The sequence below is a fragment of the Asparagus officinalis genome, chromosome 2, assembly GCF_001876935.1.
Source record: "Asparagus officinalis chromosome 2, Aspof.V1, whole genome shotgun sequence".
Lineage (NCBI taxonomy): Eukaryota > Viridiplantae > Streptophyta > Magnoliopsida > Asparagales > Asparagaceae > Asparagus > Asparagus officinalis.
The window spans coordinates 6,684,309-6,707,278 of record NC_033795.1 but is presented as its reverse complement, the minus strand read 5'-3'; the positions used below and the strand labels follow the sequence as shown (position 1 = coordinate 6,707,278).

Genomic DNA, 22,970 nt, shown 5'->3' with positions numbered 1-22,970 from the left:
TACGAGAACAAAATTTTGGAACCGTCATGTTGATTATGGATGTTATAATATGATCATACGGTCGCTTAACCATAAAAGAGCACGCGGCCTAACAACTACATCTCCCTCTTTTCGATATGCGCATATAAGACACTACAATCCAAACCAAAATCAACTACCACACTTTTATATCCATTCAATCGATGCTAGTTTGAGTGATGGGAGAGCAAGAAATCCACTTCGATAAAATGATCATTTGCCACTAAACAATTAATATCAATACTCATTCTATTCTTTTACTATATATGGTTATTTCTTAGAAATCATCATATACTTAGGGTCAATTTGGGTGAACCATATTATATTTCAAAATTATACTTAAATTATCTACAAAGTTAGTTTTTCTTCCGTTTACTGCTAATTTTTTTCCTAAAATTTCAACAGCAGTACTCTCACTCATGTAAAGCACATGACCTCTATTAGTGATGTTCTGCAAGCTTCCCAAATGAGATTAAGTGAGGGTATTGTTGTAATTTCATAAAAATTTAAGTAGAAAGTAGAGTCAAGTAGTTGACTAGAAGAAAAATTAACTACGTAGGTGGTTTAGGTATAAATTGAATATAAGATGATTTACGTAAATTGACCTTGATTAGAGATTTATGTGTAAAAACAAAACTGAAAGGATAGCAACTATTAAACAATGATATTGCCCATGCTCTATCGACAATTAACCATATAATTATAATAGAAATTTCCCCGGAAGCCATCATATACTCATAACTCATTTTGTATGCAAAAATCAGATCAATGAGAATCGAATGAAGCAATGAATAAAATGGAATGATCGTAGGAATAGAATGCTTATTTTTCATTCTCATTTTTTTGGGTCATTAGATAAAAAAGTGAGAATGTAAAAAAAAATTATTTTTGATATGGATAATAAGAAATTATAGCATATTTGATTGATATTTAATTTATTCAAATCTCACTCAAGTAGGAATACTCATTCCCTATAAACTTATTCGCCTTATATGGTATGCAAGAATTGAGTGAAGTGGGAATGGAATGTACGAGGAAATTGGATTAAATTAATGTAGAAATGGAATGCTTATTTTCATGCTCGCGTATGGATGCAATTTAGAGAATGAAGTGGGAATGGACATATACAAAAATTATGTATTTCATTAATTCCCACTTAAGTGGGAATGCCCATTCCCTACAATTTTATTGGAAATGCTCATTCCCACATAAGGTGAAGGTTAATGAGAAATGCGAATGACATTCTAGCTTTAAAAAAGATGCTGTGTTTGGTAGAAACGAATGAGAAGTGAAAATTAGCATTTCATTCCCTCTCAACCGTATATCAAACTAGGCATTTGGGAATGCTCATCGGAGAAATGTGAATGAACGTTTTAACTTTTAAAGAATGTGTCATGTTTGGTATGTATAAATTAGAAGTGGGAGTGAACATTCCTTTCCCACCTATTCCTCTATACCAAATGAGGCCTAAAAATTGTAAAAAATAACTTAATAGCCTAATTTATGAAAAGTAGCATTTAAAAACCCTAAGTTATAAAAACTAGCATGTTAGTACTTTTTGTTAATTGTACCTGATAATATTTCTACTTAGAGGGTTTGCTACTTAGATACTTTCAACAGCTATCCAGCATTTATTATGGGCACGATAACTGATATACTAGAGGTGCATCCTTCCCAGTCATCTCGTACTAGGGAAAAACCCTCTCAATGATGTAGCCCCCGTACCGGATATGGATCGAACCATCTCAAGACATTGAATCCAGCTCATGTGCTGCTTTAATGGGTGAATAGCCTAACCCTTGAAACATGCTATAGCCTCAAGTGGTGAAGAGACGACATTAAGGTGCCAAACCTTAATTGTCGATGTGAACTCTTGGAGAAGATTAGCATGTTATCCTTAGAGTGACTTTTTTCTATTAAGCAATGACCCTTCCACTCGGCACCGTTGAATCACTAAGGCCAACTTTCGTCCTTGCTCGACAAGTGAATCTTACAGTCAAGCTTCATTATGTCTTTGCACTCGAGGGCCAATCTCCGTCCAGCCCAAGGAAACCTTTGCACGCCTCTATTACCTTCTGGGAGGCCTAGTTCCCATAAAAATTATCTACATGAGATTGTCCCTTGACCCGTAGGTCCTTACACGAGGTTAAAGTTCTAGTTCTTTCAGAGTGGTATCTTACTAATGGCACAGGCCCTTCCCGTAAGGAGACTTTCTCGTCCTTCTACTAAAGCTACACAAGAAAGGCCCAAATCTAGTCCCAAGGAACAATGAAGCTTCATAGAGTCTTTCTGTCCAAGTGTAGGTAGTCTGCATCTTCACAAGCATGTCCATTTCACTGAGCCTCTCTCAGAGACATTGCCCATATCATTATACCTTTCGTGCTGGTCGGAACTTACCCGATAAGGAATTTTGCTACCTTAGTACCATTATAGTTTCAACCATCATTCACCGAGGCTTCGGTCGTCGACTCCCCTGTCAACAGGTTGCCAAGTTTCTCGACCTTTTCGGCGCTAGGCACGTGTCAGCCCCATGCATAGTCTCACGACTATGCGAAGACCTGTGTTTTTTGGTAAACCGTACCGTAGCTCGAGCCTAATCGCTGTGACCCTCTTTGTGAGGAGGAACCCCTTCTCTCGAGGATATGGGGATATTGCGAGTTCTGTAGACCCTCCATATTTTCTTAAATTATACAATCATTTCTATAGAGGGGTGTTTCCTATAATAACAGATTTTTTAATGATGTTTATAATATTTTAACGGCGAGCAACTTAGAATATTTATATGATATTTTTTTATAATTTAGTATATTTAAAGTATAATACTGATAAAATAATAAAGTATTTAGCTTAGAATTATTTTTGACAAATTAAAAGCTAGGCTAAATAACACTTACATACCCTATTGTTTCACATGCTTCTCGCTTACATACCCGAATTTGTATTTGGTAGAAAAAGAACCCTAAAGTTTTTTAAACTTCTACTCCCTTATTTTTTTTATGACACTTAAATACCTTGACGTTTTTAAATCTGGCAATTAAATGCCCTAAAGTTTTTAAAAGTTGAACCTAAATACTTTTTTAAGTTCGCATAATTGAGGGTATTGTGTGTGTTATGGTATTCTCAATCGTCAAAGTGCAACCCTTTTGTCAGGAATGGATGGGTGTACTTCTACATGCAATGCCCCAATCAATTTGGAGGCCAAAACTAACAAGGATCTCCACTTACCCGACTTGCTGAATCGACATCTTCTTGGGTCGACTCGAAGGGCGGTACTTGTCGGTCCTCTTGTCGAAGACGATTCGCTACGAGCCCACTCGACTAGCTATTCGATACTTTGCGGGTTTGACTCGAAAGGCATTACTTCTTGACCAAGCCAAAAGATGACTTCAATCTCGAGCTTCTCCCACTGACAACGTGTCAACATCACATTTAATGCTTGGTAGGCGTCATCATGCCTCTAGCCCATATAGTCTTCATGACTCATCGGACCATGTCGGCACCGCCATGCCTTCGATCAATTCTCATTTAATGCTGTTGTGATCCCTCCTCCACTCGCCGACCGACACCTATAAAGTAGGTACTGACGCAGCCGCCAGCCCATATTTGTTTACCGCCATTCTGTGCTCGGCCAAAGTGACGGTTCTACTCTTATACTAATAGTATAAATAGAGGTACTATTCTAACATACATGAGGGGGACTTTTGATCTCTAGTCTTGAATCTAAGTTATTCTAAGCAATATCTGAGAATTACATTTTGCTGCACTACACATAAAAACTCAAGCAGTTCTTCATTTCTCACTCAAGTTCATTAATGAATTAATCGTCGTAGGAACCACATGGGAACCAAACCTCATCCTCTCACGAACTGTTATTTATGCAGACTTCAGCTGCTCAACTCAGAACCAGATATTCGGGGAAGGAAGCAGCCCCTCATCAACTTCACCCAACCACATATATTGATTGTTTGATCATTTAACCATCAACAATGTACGAGTTTTAAAAACTTTATGGTATTCAAGCGTTAGGTTTAAAATTTTTAGGGTATTTAAGTGCCAAATTTAAAAAACTTTAGGTATATAAGTGCTAAAAAATGAATGAGCGTATTTAAGTGCAAGTATAAAAACTTTTAGCATATTTTCTTGCTATTAAATACAACTAGGAATATATAAGTGAAAAGTAAATGAAACAATACGATATATAAATGATATTTAGTGGGTGTTAAGGAACTCTTAATTTTAAGGTTATAAGCTATACTGGCTTTTAATGGCTCTTGGTTTTTTTGATAAAAATACTATACAAATTGTTTGAGTATAATATTAATTTGTTTGGTCAAGTTAGCATTTAAAGTGAGTTTTTAAGCTAGTTTTTTTTTAAAACCGAGGTATATCAGTTTTTTAAAATGAGACTTATAAGCTAATTTATTTGATATTTTAATAAAAAAAATTAAAATAAAAAAGCTAGTTTAAAAACTGATCTGACTTAAAAAATAAGCCTTCCAAGACAACAACTTAGTCTGAAAATCTAAACAAGACCTTGACGGTGAAGTACATGCACGTGTTTGACATGACCCACCAGAAGGGCCGTTTCTTAACCCCGCTATCAGATTCTTTTCATTGGCAGTGTCGGTCGCCGCTACGCACCAACCTTATTCTGTCGTCATGCTCCGACGCTGACGTCATCTTTAACGCCAGCAAGGCCCCCATTCACACGTATCGCGCCTACCTAATTGGGGCAGCGCACCAAACGGGTCGGGTTCTCACCTGGATCCGATACGCCAGTGCGCAAAATGCGGTGGGCCCCGTCAGCCCCCGAAGTCAAACCTTTTCCTCCGAAGGTGAATCTGTCACCATCCTCAGAAAGAAAACCCGGCACCCACAGCTTCACCTCGCATTCTGTGGGCCCGCGGCGTATGGGTGGTGAACTGGGTTTCCGCCGCACGGGAAGCCCCCCTTGACACTGGGCTCTCAGGAACCGTCCTTTTCCGTGTGGTGGGCCCACTCGGTCTTAGACTGCACGCGTTGTTCCGGCGCGTTAAAGTACGAGCTCTCCCGCTCACACGCCCAACGAGGGCTCCCGTGCGGTTACGGTACATCCGCCTGCGGAGTATGGTAAACTAGCGTGGTTACTTACTTTTGTTTCCCCACGTGGCGCTGGTTTGGATTATGGTTGCCGGAGCGAGAAAGGGCTATGCTGCGCCTGCGAGACAGCAGAAACGTAGGGAAAGAGGAAAAAGACACGGAAAGGCCGTTTCAAGAAACGGTTTCATGAATTTGGTTCTATTTCGGGAACTTTTTCGTTTAGCTCCCTACTGCTTTTTTTTTGTATTTCATGGCTTGTGGTTTCTCTTGCTGCATAGAGGCTTGGTAGTTGGCAGGTAAAGACGGTCAACAACAAGAAATCTCACTCATAAGTTATTAAATTAATTAGCAAGTAAATACAATGTATTTTTTTTTTCACTTGTTTTCTTCATAACGTTTATAAATTCTGAAATTTTAAAAATAACACTTTAGTAATTTTGCGTGCAGATGTCAACATTCTCCTAATAGTGAATGTGAAATTCAATGGTCATTTTAAAACACTTTGTGTTGAATATTTATTGAATTTATTATTAAACCTATATGAATTATATTTTAAACTTATCCTACTTGAACTTTAAAATAAAAATTCTAGAATTAACATGCGAGTATCACAAAAAATATACAGATAGATTTTCTCTCATTTGCATGACAAAAGGTAATAATGTGGCAAATAAAAGGGTTTATTTTTCTAGAAACCACCTTAAAACTAGGTAATTATACAAAAATTAACTTCCAGTTTTAATTTAAAAATAAATTACCTTTAAAGTGGTTTTTTATTTGTAATCAACCACATCCTAGTCAACAAATTTACTAACAGACTAAAAATAAGGTTTAAAAAATCAAGTTCAAGGTATGTGTGTTGTATACTAAAAGGACCGAAACACTAAAATATTAGTCACATGCCTCAAATATGAGTTTTTTAAAGATAATTTTGAATTTTTAGTAAAAAATTTAATTGAGAGGTAGTTAATTGCAATAAAAATCTATTTTAAAAATTATTTATATATGAATTAAAATTAAAAGGTGGTTTACATATAATTATTCTATTTTTAATTTGGTTCTTGGAAAAAGGAACTCCGCATTTGAAAATTTTAGGAGTATAAATGTTTCTAATATACCCAAATGCGCAATAGAGTGAATTGTAAGGTATTTAAGTGATAACTAGCAAGTTTCTAATACTGCAAATTCAGAGGGGTTTATGTGAAATATGCTCTATAAAGCAAACACGGGTGGTTTTTTTATTCTCTCTTTTAAGTTTGTGGAGAAGAGTGCTCTTCTTCTTCTTTCTCTATCTCTCTCTCTCATCGCTTCCTCTCACTTCCTCTCTCCTCTCCTTCACTTTCTCTCTCCTCCCTCGTCGCCGGAGAATGGGAGTACCGTTGCTGACGCTTCCGCGGCTGGCCCGATCAGTGATGGCTATAGCTCAGGCGCTAAGTCTCTTGTGTGGGCGGCGGCCGTTCTCTAGCTAACGAGGGATCGTTTCGTCGGCCGTTGCGCCCGAGCTCAATGAAGGTGAGAAAAACCATTTAGGGTTTTTGTTTGTGCTATTTTCGTTCGATCTACACTAGTACTGTATACATTGTTGAATTTATGAACGTTGATGACTTTTTGGTTGCTTTCTCTTGAATTCTGGATCTTTCATTGGTAAATGTTGGTTTCTTGTTTGATCTTTAGTCTCTCTTTTTGAGGTTTTTTTTGGGATTAGGTGGTAAAATTGGCAACTTTTTCTTGATTTTACTTCACTGGTGGTGGGTTATTTAATTTTTCTTTTTTTCCTTTTCTGAATTTGGAAGCTTTTATTTCTTAATATTACCAGTGAAATTTGTTAGATGTGGGAATATCAATTTTTTCATAACGGTAATATTTTGGTTACTTCGTTGATTATTAGTATTCTATCTTGGTTACTAATGAGTTCTCTGGCTTCAGATTGATCTTCAAGTTCTGATGGTGATCTTTCATTTTTTATGCCTATTTTGAGGAATTTACTGGTTATGATGTTTGAGTGTGATTAATGTTACTTTTTTTGAGCAAAAGGAAGGTTTTTGCACTTGAACATTCATTTTCTTTGCCTTTAGACTGTTCCATTCTGACTTTAAATTGTCACCATTGTCTTGTGATCAAATAATTTCTTTGGTTACTCATTAGTCATCTTGTAGATATGTAAGAAATAAAAGGTTCTAGTATGGTGGTTATCTTTCATTTTGTTTGTTACCAATTTGAGAAATCTAGTAGTTATGATGTTTCAGTGCGATTAATGTTACTATTTTATTACAAAAGGAAGGTTTTTTGCTTGTGAACATCATTTTCTTCTCCTTTATACTGTTTCATTCTGTTTTTAAAATAACATCATTGTCTTGTGATCAAATAATTTCTTTGGTTACTCATTGATCATGTTGTGGAAAAATTTCTGGTTCTTTATTCAATTGCAAATTTTTGCTGAGTTTTCATGGAAGTGAATGAAATCTAGCTGAGATAATTGTGGCTGTGTCACAGAGGTGATATGGCAAATGAATATAAGATGCAGGGAGGAAATGGATGCTGGACCTTATCCTGATCGTCCAGGGGAGCCAGATTGTGCTTATTTTGTTAGAACTGGCCTTTGCAGGTTTGGAATGACTTGCAAATTTAACCATCCTGCCAACAGGAAGCTGGTAATTACACGCCTGCTTGAATGGCTTAATTTCTTTGATGCTTTGTTCTTGTCCGCTATTGATCTATTTTTAATTGCATAACAAGGAGTTGATGGTTGTTGAATTCCAGTAATGACATGTTATGATTTTTGTCTGAGCTTCTGTGGAGTACATGTATTATTCATAATATTGGCAATTTAGAACAATTGTAGAGTCTTTATATGTCTTCTGTGATTGCATTCTATGCTTTGAGTTATTTTTTCTATTTTCTTTAGCACACTTATTTGGACTATTGAATTTATGTTTGATGTGTATTTTGTGCATCTATTTTCTTTAGCACACTTATTTGGACTATTGAATTTATGTTTGATGTGTATTTTGTGCATCTCTTTGCAAATTTCTTTGGAATTATTGCTTTGGACTATTGAATTTATGTTTGATGTGTATTTTGTGCATCTCTTTGCAAATTTCTTTGGAATTATTGTAACATGTGTTGTAAAGGCATCATTAAACTGCTTCTAACTACAATTTTGGTATGATGCTTTGGTTAGTAATTATTGTTCTTCTGAAGAAGGCTCTGGTTTATTCTATATGTAGTGTGATTTTAGGGCTGTTGCCCAGACCATTTTTGGGGACATGAAAAGTGGAATTTGTTTGTTTTTTTGCTTTGGTCGACCCCCCTTAAATTGATATCATATCATAAGGTTCTCAAACAACATTCATTTGATTAGTTACATTAGTCTGCTTAGTCCAATGTTTCTTAATATAGTCGTCAAATTTGTTATCACCACTTCTGGCTTCCTTCTAGACAATATACATCAGACAATATTTTTCTGGTTAAATCTCTCTTCCTTCCCTGAGGCTAGCCATAAGGTTTCTCTTTCTTTGAGTTGGTTGTCCGTCGTTGTTTAGAATTGATTTTGATAATGATCACAAAAACAGTGTACTTGTCCTCTTTTTCTATATCTAAAGCTGTCAGCATCAGAAAGAATCTTTGAGTTGTTTAGATACATTTTTATAGCTTCCAGAACTAGTGCATGCTTTGTTTCTAATTACAGTCTTTATTGGATGAGTATCGCAATCACATATTACTAGTGTTATGTAATATATAGTTATGAAACCCAGACACAAGTCATGTTCAGTTATTCTTTTGTTTTTTACTTGAAGCTGGTTATGGTATCCCAAAAGTCATGTTTTAATCACGTAATCATATACTAGTCTGGTATTCTATATAAACCTGAATCCATTGAAGAGGAACAGTTAGATGACTCCTCCGAAACTTCAGAACCCATATTCCAACATTCCTAGGAACGTGGTTGCATGAGAATCCCATTGGTGTATGGAGTTTCTTTAGATAAATATGGTGTTGGATAGCAGGTTCCTAATATATTTCCTAATTTGTTTTGGTAATAAGTTATTGGGATTCCTAATCTGTTTTGGTAACATGATTCCAAATTTGTTTTGATAATAGGTTATTAGGATTCCTAATCTGTTTTGTCTTTGGTTTTAGAATTACTAGTATGTTTTTGGTTTTAGGATTTCTATATATGGAACGATTGGAAGAGAGAATTGAGCAGCGAATTGGTGATATTTGGAGCACAGAAAAGATGTATTTTCTGAGCTATTGGTTAATGTTTTATTTGGAGAGAATTAGAGATTTGTTGGTGAGATTAATTAGTGAGTTCGAGTGATTTGAAATCTCAGTTTATACTCTTCTTCTCTATTAGTGAAAACCCCATCCTTTTCTTGTCCCGTGGATGTAGACAACTTGTCGAACCACGTTAAAATTGGTTGTTTGTGTTCGTGCCGTTATTTTGATTGTGTTTGGTCTTCTCTCGGTGTTTGTTTGATTTGGTCTCTCGAAGCACATCAGTTTGGTTTTGACTTCTGCCACGCACAACAAGTGGTATCAGAGTTCGGGCTACGCTTGGGCTATTTGGATGAGTAGATCGTTTTGGAGGTTCGTCTAGGATTTCGTTTGGTGATAAATATGTGATCTTTTTGGTAAAGACTATCTTTTTTAATTTTGGATCTATTCTTCGTTTGTTCCGTTTTGGTTTGTTGGTGCTTTTTTGAAAGATGGTCTAGAAAGGAGTTGCGGAGGGTACTTCCGGCGTGAAGACCGTCCAAAGTTTGAATATCCACTATGAAAATAGATGTGGAAAAGTTTAATGACACAAATAATTTTGATCTTTGGAGATGTAAAATCTTGGATGCGCTCAACGCGCAAAATTTGGAAGACACTTTGAAGTTGAATGAGAAACCGGACGATATTGAGGAGAAAGTTTAGAAAAAGATGAATAGAACGACGTGTGGTGTGATTAGATCTTTGTTTGACTCAAGATTTAAAATATGATGTGATCAATAAGATTTCAGCTAAAAAGATTTGGGAGATCATTAAGAGCAAATATTTGACCAATAGTGTAGAGAACCGCTTGTATTTAAAGATGATGCTTTATTGTTTTCAATTGAAGAAAGGAACCTCCATTCGTGATCACATGAAACATTACACAAAAATTCTTAATGATTTGACGAATATAGATGTGATGATTGAAGATGAGGACAATGTGTTATTATGAGTTTCTTACCCGACGAGAAATATGAGAGATTCGTTCTTACTCTTATTAATGAGAATGCATCTATTTTGTATAGTGAGGTCATCGCTGCACTTGTGAATTATCAGCTTCGAAAGAAGGATAAAACTTTAGTTGAGCTGGTAGCAGGGGTATTGGTCGCAAGAGCAAATAGTCCAAACCCAAATAGGAGGTCGCAGTCTAGAGGGGTACATCCTGGAGTTCATAGGAATCAGTGTGCCTTTTGTAAAGATGATGGACATTGAAAAGCCGAATGCCTAAAGTTGGTTGATCGACCCGGGAAAAATAAGGGGAAAACTATTCAAGCTTCAGAGGTGAATGTTGTCAAGGCTAGTGGCGACAATTCAGATTCGGATTTTTCGGGCTATTCATTAGCACTACCGTCAGTTTGTGTTGTCGACTTTACAGAGTGAATATTGGATTCGGGTGTTTTTTACTATATTTGTCCTAAGAGGGATTGGTTCTCCAGCTTTCAGGAGTTGGAAATAGGGGATGTCGTGCTCATGGGTAATGATCATGAATGTCCTATTGGTGGTATCGATAGTTCGTATAAGGATGTATGACGGAGTGATTCGGGAGTTGGATGAAGTGAGATTCGTTCCTTAGTTGAAGAAGAATATCATTTCACTTGGAGTTTTGGAGGCAGCATGCTATAAGGTGACCTTACATGATGCATGTTTAAAGGTCATATTTGGGTCCATGATTGTGATGAAGAGCGGAGCGTCAGGAGGAAGAATTTGTACTATTTGATTGGGAGCACGATGATTGGTAGAGAACTGACGACTTTTTTGGATTTAGCTAGACTGTGGCATTTGTGGAGGCTGAGATATTTGATTGGTTATGTTGTGCATGGTTTGTTGAAGAGTGTTTTGACCTGCAGATTAAAGTTCTTTGAGCACATTGGTATGAGCAAAAAGGCTGAGGTGGAGTTTGGTACTTCTATCCATCGATCGAGGAGTCTTTTAGGTGGTGTTCATTCAGGCATTTGGGGGCTTTCTAAGGAGCCATTGTTGGGAGGTAATATGTATTTAGTTTCCGCAGTTAGGGAATGTTTTAGGGTATTAGTGGGTTGCAACCAAGTCCCGTTAGTTTGAAGTCTTAGAAGTCAACAACAGATGGATGAAGTGTGTTGGCAGAAAGGTAACCCGTCGTTTTATTTTTTGTAAGGGTTCTTTCTTACATTTGTACCAATCTTACGGCAGTTTGAGACACTTCATTGAAGAGGAGACATTGAGCGACGAGATGAGATGACAGTTTTGATGGATCGTTCTTTACTGGAGGAGGATCGATGTTTGTTGTCGAGCATTGGATTGCAGAGGAGTTTTGGAGCTTCGACATATTGGGATCATCTTAGTCATAGGTTGCCGACTGTCGCGTTTAGAGTTATTGGATCTGGTGGAGCTACTTTAGATTTTGGGTTGCAGCGGATGTTTGGTTGTCCAGTATTTGATCATATTGAGGATGTGAGATTTGATCCGATTGCACATTTGGGATTCAGAGGCTCGTTTGGTTATCAGTTGGGAGACTCTGATTTTGTTCTGAGCAGATATATCACATTTGACTCTCGGTAGGTGAAGAGTGTTGATCAGATCATTAGGATATCACAGCGGGTGGATGATGATGCTATTTCACGTTGGGTGAAGATTACTCCACATACTCCAGATCATACTGTATCGTTTGGGATTCCAGTTGAGATGACACAGTTTAGGGATCATTTGGATTTAGATGCAAATGATGAGTTGGTTGATTCGAGTGCAGTTAGTGGATATAGTTTGGATTTGGATATGACCGTTGATTCACCTCAGGTGGAGGTGTTTAATTTGTTTCACTTTGGGGCCATTGGGAGAGTTATCGGTTGCAGATTTGTTGGTGAAGAGTTGAGAACTCTTCTATTGGATTGAGGGTCTTTGAAGGCCATTTGGTGAACTACGTGAATGCTTGATTCCTTGGGCAAGAGGATATGTAGGTAGTCATTTATGATGCAGCCGGTTTGGTGAGTTGATACCGACATTTGAAGTTTGTTCGCATTCTCGTTTGAGTTCTTAATTTGTTGTGGATTGAGTCCGTTATCATGGATTTGTTCCACTTCGTACTGGACGTAACAAGTGAGACGTTTGGTTGGTATTAGCATCGGTTCAGTTTTAGAAAAACTTCGCCGAGGTGGAGAATTGTTGATAGCAGGTTCCTAATATGTTTTCTAATTTGTTTTGGTAACAGGTTATTGGGATTTCTAATCTGTTTTGGTAACATGATTCCAAATCTGTTTTGGTAACATGTTATTAGGATTCCTAATCTGTTTTGTTTTTATTTTTAGAATTCCTAGTATGTTTTTGGTTTTAGGATTTCTATATATATGGAACGATTGAAAGAGAGAATTAAGCAACGAATTGGGGATATTTGGAGCACAGAAAAGAGGTATTTTCTGAGCTATTGGTTAGGGTTTTATTTGGAGAGAATTAGAGATTTGTTGGTGAGATTAATTAGTGAGTTCGAGTGATTTGAAATCTCAATTTGTACTCTTCTTCTCTATTAGTGAAAACCTCATCCCTTTCTTGTCCCGTGGACGTATGCAACTTGCCGAACCACGTTAAAATTGGTTGTTTGTGTTCGTGCCGTTATTTTGATTGTGTTTGGGGTTCTCTCGGCGTTTGTTTGATTTGGTCTCTCGAAGCATATTGATTTGGTTTTGGCTTCCGCCGCGCACAACATATGGATCAACGCTTAACTAAGAATGTTCCTCTTATTTATGATCACAACCCCTAACAAGAGCATGCTCAAAAACAAATCTAAGCTTCATCTATGCTTCATAAAATGAAGCCAACCATCAAAATTTATGATAAGCATCTATTATGGAGACTTCTGGAGGATATTCATTTTACTAGGCGCCAAACTTGAGAATCCCTAGATTCCCTACTTCCTATGTATAGTCATTATTTAGTGGTTAACCTTTTTCGATATAGAAAATGGAAGGAGGAGTTCCCACTTTAAGATGGATTCCTGTTCTTGGAAGTCCAAAAGAATTGAGCTTCCAAATTTAGCTCACAAACAACATTCTTAAACATTGTTGCGCCTATGAGTTAACAATGGAAAGGATCTCCACCATGGACTCCATCATCAAATTATAGTGAACGATGGGTGACTCGTCAATGAGTTAAATATGTCTGAAGATGCAAAAAGAGGTGATACATTGATGAGTCAACAAGCGAAGAAGACAACAAAGGATCCAAGAAGAAGTGGCTTGCGGAAGAGTCAAGGAGACTCATGCATGCATAAATTTAGCTACTTCCTGCAATCTTTATCAGTTGGTTACAAATTCATTCATACATTGAAAGTCACTAGCTATCTAATAAGTCATTAAAAGTTGAGACACGAGTTCATAACTTCAAAATATTAAAACTTTTCATCTACTCTTCTTCATCATCTGCATAGCAAACATTCTAAGCTAACTCTTGTTCAGAGGGAGCCTCGATCTTTACTGTTCTTTCATTCCCCAAAGCTCAAAATCCAAATTTTTAATCAACGACAATTAGTCATCTTGACATCAACCCTATTAATGGTAGTTAAACTTTTTTGCAATTGGGAAATTTCATAACATACTTTGAATTTATAGTGCCTCAAAACTCAAGATCACCTTAACTTTTAGTGCAAGCCTAATTTGTATAGTGATATTTCCTTGAGAATATCTTCCTTAATCTTTAATTTATTTCTCTATTGAAGATTATGTCCCTCGATGACGACAAAGCTTCTAGATGCTGCGAAAATGTTTAGGGACCTACTTGATAACAATAATAATGAAGATTGAAAACTTGTCGACGACGATGGCGAAGCTCGGAGAAGAGGTGCAATGAGCATGGTTAAATGAGGAGATGATGATGTTGGAGAATAAAGAGTGTCCAGAGGTTTTTTTAAGCGTTGTTGGAGAAGAAACTAGTCAATGACGGCATAGAAGAGAAAGAAGTTAGAGAGAAGTGTTTAGTTTTTTTGTTTGATGACGGCATAGAAGAGAAAGAAGTTAGAGAGAAGTGTTTAGTTTTTTTGTTTGAGAGGTAGAGAGTGTTCTTCCAATTCGTAAGAGAAGTTTTTAGTTTTCATGTAAATGGGTTACATTTTTGTGTTTTGTTTAAACAATAACGCCATTAGTGAGTAATGGACATAATTTAATTATGCAGACACATGATGAGATCAGTTCATTATGTTGTGTGCCTGCAACAGGATAATTGGCCGATTAAAATGGGTTTTAGAACATTGATGCTCATTAATGAAGCTCCAAATCCTATTTTTAACCAAGTACCTATGGGTTATATTAATAGTAATTTATGGAGATCATTGTTTTGTTATTCTTGAGCTCAGACAAGTGCAAAATAGGAGGATAGCTTGTGTACGAGGAGAGTGTTTTTTTTTTGTTGGGAGGGGGGGTGCGATTGTTGGTGAGCAACGAATGACTCACTTTGGATTTAGATCTTAACATAAGGCATGAGATAATAAACAAAGATGAAGGGATTTATCATTCATGATGTGTACTAGAGCTTCGTGCATATTACTCGTCATACATTGAAGCTTGGATTCAAAATAGTAAGGGAAGGAATAAGTTCTCTCACTTCAAGTTCATACACGTATAGCGTGATGAAGTTTTTTCAGGTAAAGTTTTTAGAAACTATACTAAATAATTGAGAGAAAATCATAGTATTAGGAAGCATATAACCCATCTTATTTATTGAAGAAAATAAAATACATGTAAACTATATATGTATAATGATATGTCAAAAAGTTAGATGTTACCTTACGCAAAAAAAAAAAAAAAAAAAAAAAAAAACGTTAGATGTTACCATAATCTAGAATACTCGTGCTTTTCTACATTAGTTATATCCTTTTGTATGATTAGAATCCAACTATCTATAACTTCTTGATGAGGAACAACGAAAATCTCGTCAGCGACAAGCAATTTTCAGCATCGGTCGTGGAGCCTACATCACTCATCTATTAGTAAAAAAATTTATAATTAAATCAAATAGCGCACTACGCTATTATTGAAAAAGGAAGAACATATTACGTATGAATGGATGGAACAAAAGGTTAGATGTTATCATAATAGGAGACGTCAATCCTTTCTGAACCGAGTAATAAGCTTTTTATGTGGCAGTAGTCTTAAATAGCCGTAGATCGTCAATGATCATGATATTTCGTTCAAATAGAGTATGTTCATCTAGTTAAAGAGAATATGTGCAGTGGTTGGGACAACCTCCTTTTTGACAAAGTCTCTTTGAATGATCGTTTTTCTTGAATTTGCAACTGGATGCTTATAGCTTGAGGATGCAGTTAGGTGATCCACTTTCTAGTGGTTACGAAGCATGTAATGTTCGAGAGCTTTATCCAAAGTCTTCTGGTAGTCATATCTATACAAATAACCTTGACAATAATACCTCTACTTTGGCCAAACTTTATTCTAATTTCATTCGTTCTGAGAGAAGTGAGGTTAATCCTTAGCTAAAGCATCAAGGGCAGCCCAGTGCATATGACTCCTACTATTGTGGGCTCTGGAGGGGTTCAGATATTCGCAACCTTATCCCTGTATGTGGAGAGTTTGTTTCTGAGATTTGAATACGTGACCTATAGATAAAAAGACAATAACCTTATTGTTGCGCAAAAACTCACCCTCAACCTTACCATAGCAAAAGGATAGGGTTGTATTTTAGGAAGCATGAACAGCGACATGGAATTCATATACAATATGACACAAAAGAACTAGGAATCCTTATAAAGTAGACATAGATGACACGACAACATGGAGAGACAAACATATAAAAATAAAAAGGAAAAGAAAAGCACCTAGTATTAGTGGTGAGCGTGAGCCTTGGTGCAACGGTTAGGTTCTTGCTTTGTGACCTGGAGGTCACGGATTTAAGACTCAGAAACATCCTCTCCGCATGGGGATAATGCTGCATACTTTGACCCTTCCATAGCCCATAATGACGGAAGCCTTGTGCAATGGGCCACCCCTAGTCATATGGTCATGACATGTTTTATTTAAGAGAAAGGAAGAACAAAGTTATGGAATAATTGCATATTTTTATTAAAGAGAAAGTAAGAACTAAGTTATGGGATAATTGATTGACATCAAGAGGTCCTAATCTTAAACTTAAGAGAATGATTGAAAGTATTTTCCAATGTCTAATGTAACACAAGCCTTTGATGCCTCAACATTTAATCTAATACAAACAAAAAGATTTTGCTCCCTACCTATGTCAAGGTTGGCATATCTTCCTTTCATGTTTATTTGATCAAGGATGCCCGTAGTGCATTTGACATGCAGTCTTTAAGTTCTTTGTGAACCAACACTACTTTGATGTGTCTGATACAAAGTGTCGGGCAGATATCCGTTGGTCTGACACGTGTTAGATGCAGACCAATGATTGGTGAAGTGCCCATGCTTCACAAATTTATTCCAGTTTTATGTGATTTTGTTGCTGATATAGGGTTTTGATTTTATGAAAATCGATATTTATAAATCTAAAGTTCCATCTTTTATTTTTATGCATCATTTGCACTTTTCATTGGTGCGTGCCAAACACATCATTTTGGAAGTTAGACAGCTCATTCCATCTTCTCATTTATTTCCACATATTGTGGGCGTCCCACATATGATGGGAATAAGCATTGGCATTCTCACCTAAAGTGAGAATTAAAAAGTTTAATGCTAAATTATCAACTTAATATCAATTTGGTTATTTTTTCTACTAATACAAATGTGGTTGTTTTCCCTGTATAAAGTACTACCAAATTGAGGTTAGATTTTGATATTAATACCATAATTTGCAAATGAAAGAAGAAATGCCATATTGGTGATATGGTCCTACTAAAAATACCAATCTAGTAATTTAGCCAAAAATTAAAATAAATTCTTAGTATTCCCTAATTGCTTATTGATTATCCAATACCAAAAAAATAGAAAGATTGTTGTTCTTGCTTCATTCTCTAATCGCACTCAAACATGAGAATGGAAATGACCATTCCGGTCCCAAATTTATTCTATCTCAATCCTTACTTCATTCCGTTCTCACTTGACTTGAGGTCTACACACATAACAAGGCGTTAGTCTCCACTCTAGAAGCTATGATCCGATAGCCTGGTGTCCTCTCACATAGCAAAGTAGCCAGAATATTTTGAATAGATTTGTTGGATCTGATTCTGTGAATCTGTGATGGAGGGTAGACTTACGCCAAAGAAGAATACCTTGCTAGAATTTGCTGAAGTTTTAAGATGAGGCACTGAAATTGCATCATATCATCTTTAATGCATTGCTAAATTGGTATTTAGCTCAACGACATTGATTGATGAAAATGAAACTTTCCTGTATATCCACAGAATGCTACCACATTTTTTATTTCTTTCTGATTTATCACTTTGCTTCTACATGTTATATAATCACTCTTAATTTCAGTAGATATGTACCATAAAATGATGGTCTTAATTAGATAAATTTGTTAATTGCCAGGCTGCTGCTTCTGTTGCTGCCAGAGTTAAGGGAGATTATCCAGAGAGACCAGGCCAGCCGGACTGCCAGGTTAGCCTTTAGTAAGTAATATCCGAGTATTATAGAATTTATTATGCTTATATGAAATGACACATTTCAAATTATAACACAATGGATCACCATGTATATGTTATCAGATGTGTCAGTAGTTTGCTCTCAGTACAAATTGTTCCATAAATGCATTCATCTGAACTGTCGCATTATCTAAGTGGCGGATTATCTAGTTTTGTACTACTGTTTAACTGAAAACTGTTCAGTTGACTTGCTTTTGGTGTTTAGTGTTCTTTTCATTAGATTTCCCAGTTATCCTGAGTTAACTGAGCATTCTTCTGGAGGACAGCGGAATTCTTTCCTTAGTGACCATTGATTGAGAAAGTTAAACTTTGTTTTTATATGATCAGATCGAATGGAATTGAGATCACTAGAGTCTGTGTGAAGCATAAATATCATGTCTTGGATTTGCCATCTGCACCACTTTAGGCGGCAATATTATTGTCTAAATGACAGTTCATTAATTTTTTTTGGAATCTATGCATTTTATTTTCTGACTTGTATGGATTAGTAAGTTGCACGCCACAACTGGCTAGCTGCCATTGCTCAAAAGGGTGTGTCTCTGCCATTTCAACTATCCTTTGTATAATGTGGCTCCCTTCTTTTTTTTTTCTGTCCCTGCTGCATTGAATTACCATTCGACACTATGGCAGCAAGATAAGTCGATCAATCCTTAAATGCATATGTATGCTGTATGCACATGTTACACAAAATTATTTGCACTAACTTTTCTGGTAAGGTGAAAATCACTAAGGGCAAAATTTACAAATATTATATTTGAGAATTGGGTGATACATAAAGTTGATTCACCCAATTTGTTCTTAATATTCATCATCTATGTTGGTTATCAGTTATGTTTCTCTTTGATACTGAGCATGTATATTGACTTTTTTCTTTCCTTTTTCCAGTATTTCATGAGGACAGGGACCTGCAAGTTCGGCGCAACCTGTAAATTTCATCACCCTAGAGATAAGGCTGAAATTGCTGGGCAAGTTCAGTTAAATCTTCAAGGCTATCCACTTCGCCCGGTTAGCGATCTATTTCTTTAGCATGAGATAAATGTGCACATTTATTTTTCGGTAGTAATTTTAGATATTTATTGTGTCCTCATGGTTTTCTTTTCATATTTGGGCGATGATAACTTCACCGTAAATTATAACATTCATTGTTTCTTCATAATGCAGAACGAAAAAGAATGTTCTTACTATTTGAGAACAGGTCAGTGTAAATTTGGCTTGACATGCAAATTTCATCACCCACATTCCTCTACAGCACCTGGTCAACAATCATATGCTGGGGGACTGACAAACTGGCCCCTCTCAAGAGCATCTTTCATTCCAAGTCCTCGCTGGCAAGGTCCTTCAAGCTATGCTCAACTAATTGTTCCTCAAGGGCTAGTTCAAGTTTCCGGATGGAATCCATATTCTGTAAGTGTCACTTTCTGTCCTAATTTATTTATTCTCAATATGCCTTTTGATCCCTTTACTCTGTCGTAATTGTGTTTAAGTGGGTGATGAAAGCAAGTTATGACCTTGTATAGAACAGGTAGTTCAGATTTCTATGATAAATAACTTATCCAATGCCTGATGATGCCTTTCATAGGAAAAGATGCCTCTTTAATGTTGTTCAAAAATAGATGACGGTTGGTTTTGTAGAAGTATGTTATAAAATATTTGATGACTTCTCTCCAACCCAGAACAAGCTGTCAGAGTTTAAAAGGGAAATGCATTATTTTCATAAAATATGAGAGGAAGTTAGAGGTCACTAGCTTGAGTCATAAATCATGGAATAGCAGGATAGGTTAGAGAGATTCTTTAAGATGTAAAGTTTGGCAGCTATTTACATTGACGTCCATTCTTGACCAAAATATAGTTCCACATCGATGCTCTAGGATGCAGCCGCGCAACTTACATGAAATGAAAACTCAAGTTATAGGCCAACTACCATAGTCAACAGCCACTTAAATGTATTAGGTATAGAAGGCAGTAAAAGGTTATATTACACATTAGAAGAGGATGAAAACGGGCACATTTCATTTCAAACGTTATATTAGGTATAGAAGGCAATAAAAGGTTATATTACACATTAGAAGAGGATAAAAATGTATTAAGTTTTGCTTTTACATCTTCCGCTGTTTCTATATTGGAAAGGCATTTTATATAGTTGTTTCTATATCCAGTGCATCAAGTCCATTGGTCCCTGACTCTTTTGGACTCTCTCTATATTCAGAATACCTCGCCCCAAAGCGAACCAATTGCAGGATCTCAAGGGTCGACATTTTCATCTTATCGAGCTGGCTCTATTCCTATGAGTCTTTATGCGGCACAGAAGGAAAATATCTTTCCTGAGAGACCGGACCAACCAGAATGTCAATATTATATGAAGACCGGAGATTGCAAGTTTGGCGCAGTCTGCAAATTTCATCATCCGAGGGAGAGACTAACTCCTATTCCGAACTGTGTCTTGAGTCCTTTTGGCCTTCCCTTGCGTTCAGTAAGTTAACCCATTTGTCTTCAAATTTCGTCTTGTTTTCATTGTGTAATTACCATACATTCCACGTTTTGATTTTGCTTATATGTTTCGATGTGTCCTATTGTCTATGAACAATCTGTATCATGAGCTAATTAAAATCCTTTTAGCATACCCTTTTAAGAGGTCTTCGTCAGAGGGTGACTTCAATCAACTATTTATTATTGGGTTAATTGTGGACAGACCCATGTAGTATTGCCCAATTGTGGATAGACCCCTGTAGCTCTATGTTGCAGATGGACCCCCTGCGTGAATATTTTTCATGACTCCCTCAAAGAAAGAGAAATTGTTTTTTGGAAAATAGTCGTTCTGAGGGTAAAAGAGTCAAAATTCACCAATGGTGTCTATTTGCACTTGGGAGATAGTACAGGGATCGATCTGCAACAATAGAACTACGAGAGTCTATTCAGAATTGAGCGATGCTACAGGGGGTCGATCCACAATTAACCCTTATATGATTTTATTAGGTGATAAGGTCTGTCTTACGGAAGCTGTATGGTGGCTGACTTTAAACAATGCTTTTGTGAAAATATTATATTTTTAACTGAAAATATTTTCAACTGAGTACATTTTTGTCAAATGTTCACATTTTATAATTCCGTCTGAGAGTGAGAGTAGTTAATGTCTTGTGGTTTTTTAGTACTTGTACAAGTTTTAGAATATAGTTTAGGTTCATAAATGTTCTGTCTGAGAGTTTTTAATTTCTTTTATTATTTTCAACAGGGTGAACCGTTGTGTCTTTTCTATTCTCGGTATGGTATATGCAAATTTGGTCCTAATTGCAAATTTGACCATCCTGTTGGAACTTTCACATACAGTCCTACACCATCTTCTGGAATCCCTACATTAACATTATCATCAGAAGCTGGCCAACTTAATTCCAGAAGCCTCTCTATATCAGAACCTCGGCAAACTACTTCCTCAATTGAAAACATTGAAGCAGAGGGATCACATACCACTTCAAGCATCGGACAAGTTACAACTTTTACTTGACTCTTCCTGGATAAAAATGTAAATGAGTTTCTAATGCGAGATGTACAGTCTTTCATGATGATTCAACTCTTTCATTCTGAAGAGCTTCTTACACGATTAAAAAGCGCAAAACCATTCCATATTCCAAACAATTCATCTTGTAAAGTTGTTTCTGTTCCATTTCTTAGGGTGAAAGATAAAGTATCCCTTGCCGTTGTAAGGATCTTACGTTGTAAAAGGTCCGGTTTACCATCTCATCATCTTTCTTGATCATATCTTTCCTATCTTGATCTTGCACCTCTAATGTCTTTTTATCCTTTCCCCCCCTAAGGTCCATCCAAGTCAGGCCAGTATTTCTCCTCTTTCATGTATTGGCTTATCAAGTTCTCTGGATAGGGTATTTGGAAATTTTCTTCTTCTTTTCCCAGGTGACCGTTACTTGTCGCATGTTATAGATACAACTATACTGTGTGATTCTTCTCTGGCAATACTTCAGGCAACTGTAGAGTGTATGTGTCAGAAGAGGAAAACAACAAGGATGTAATAAGTCAGTCTTCAAGAAAATGAAGCAAACATAACACCCTGAAAACAAGAAGGATGTAATAAGTCGGTCTTCGAAAATGAAGCAAACATAACACCCTGCTGATTCTTGTTGTAGATTTCTTCTGGTTCCTTTTGTGTCTGATTTGGCTACGCAATGAGTAAGTTGTATTACACTGAACTGAAGACTGCTGCAACGCGAGGCATGTTCGACATACGTTTCGCAAGAAGGATACATGTTCATCAGATGTTCTGGCGAATTATTTGCTGCCCGCATACCTTGATATTTTGAAAATTTAACCCAATTTAAATTTGTAGAACAACATTTGTCTGTTCCTCAGCGTACCGAGGTCAAGATGCTGCATGTGGGATATCAGTTTTCAAGAGCGTTCTCTTGCTCTCTTTTTCGATCGGTCTTGTACATTCTTTGCTGATGAACTAAAAGGGTTCCGAATGTATTTATACCCTCCATTTTCTTTGATATGCTCATCGACAGTCGGCTGTCATACTTCTAGTTCCTTTTCGTTTGGAGAGAGACGATAATCTGATGTTAGTGAATCTTGGATTCCATACGTTTCAACAAGTTTGCAACCTATTTTGTTAAGTTGTGTTCTTTTATTTTTTTTTTCTGGGGTTGATTGCGCATAGATTCCTCATAGTATTGTTGTTTTGAACCTACCATCCCTATAGTTTGATTCTGTTAGACATCCGGCTCAATTTATTTCTCTCTTATTTTTAAAAATAGACTCGTTAAATCCATCCAGGAGTAACTAATATCTATCAAGATCATGCCAAAATCAAAACTACAAAGAGACGGACAGAGAAGATAGCAAGATCAAGGCAGCAAAACCAGCGGTGGGCCCGGCCCAAGTCATATCGGATCCGAACCAAGGGGCCTAACCCGGCTCATCTCGGCCCAACTAATCCCAAGCAGTGGTCCCACGGAGAACAGTCCTCTCTTTAAACCTCTCGCATAAAAAACAAAGGAAGCTATTAAAGATCATTACGACCTATTCCCCACCAAAC

At 36.7% G+C, this 22,970-nt stretch overlaps 1 protein-coding gene across 1 annotated transcript; it reads left to right on the top strand.

Moving 5' to 3' along the window:
- On the top strand, nucleotides 6,567-22,077 carry LOC109830077 (zinc finger CCCH domain-containing protein ZFN-like). The gene is made up of 7 exons (XM_020397228.1): nucleotides 6,567-6,609; nucleotides 7,591-7,748; nucleotides 17,814-17,882; nucleotides 18,812-18,931; nucleotides 19,088-19,330; nucleotides 20,133-20,396; nucleotides 21,156-22,077. The coding sequence occupies exons 2-7, from the start codon at nucleotides 7,605-7,607 to the stop codon at nucleotides 21,423-21,425; spliced, it is 1,110 nt and encodes a 369-aa protein (XP_020252817.1). The 5' UTR covers nucleotides 6,567-6,609; nucleotides 7,591-7,604; the 3' UTR covers nucleotides 21,426-22,077.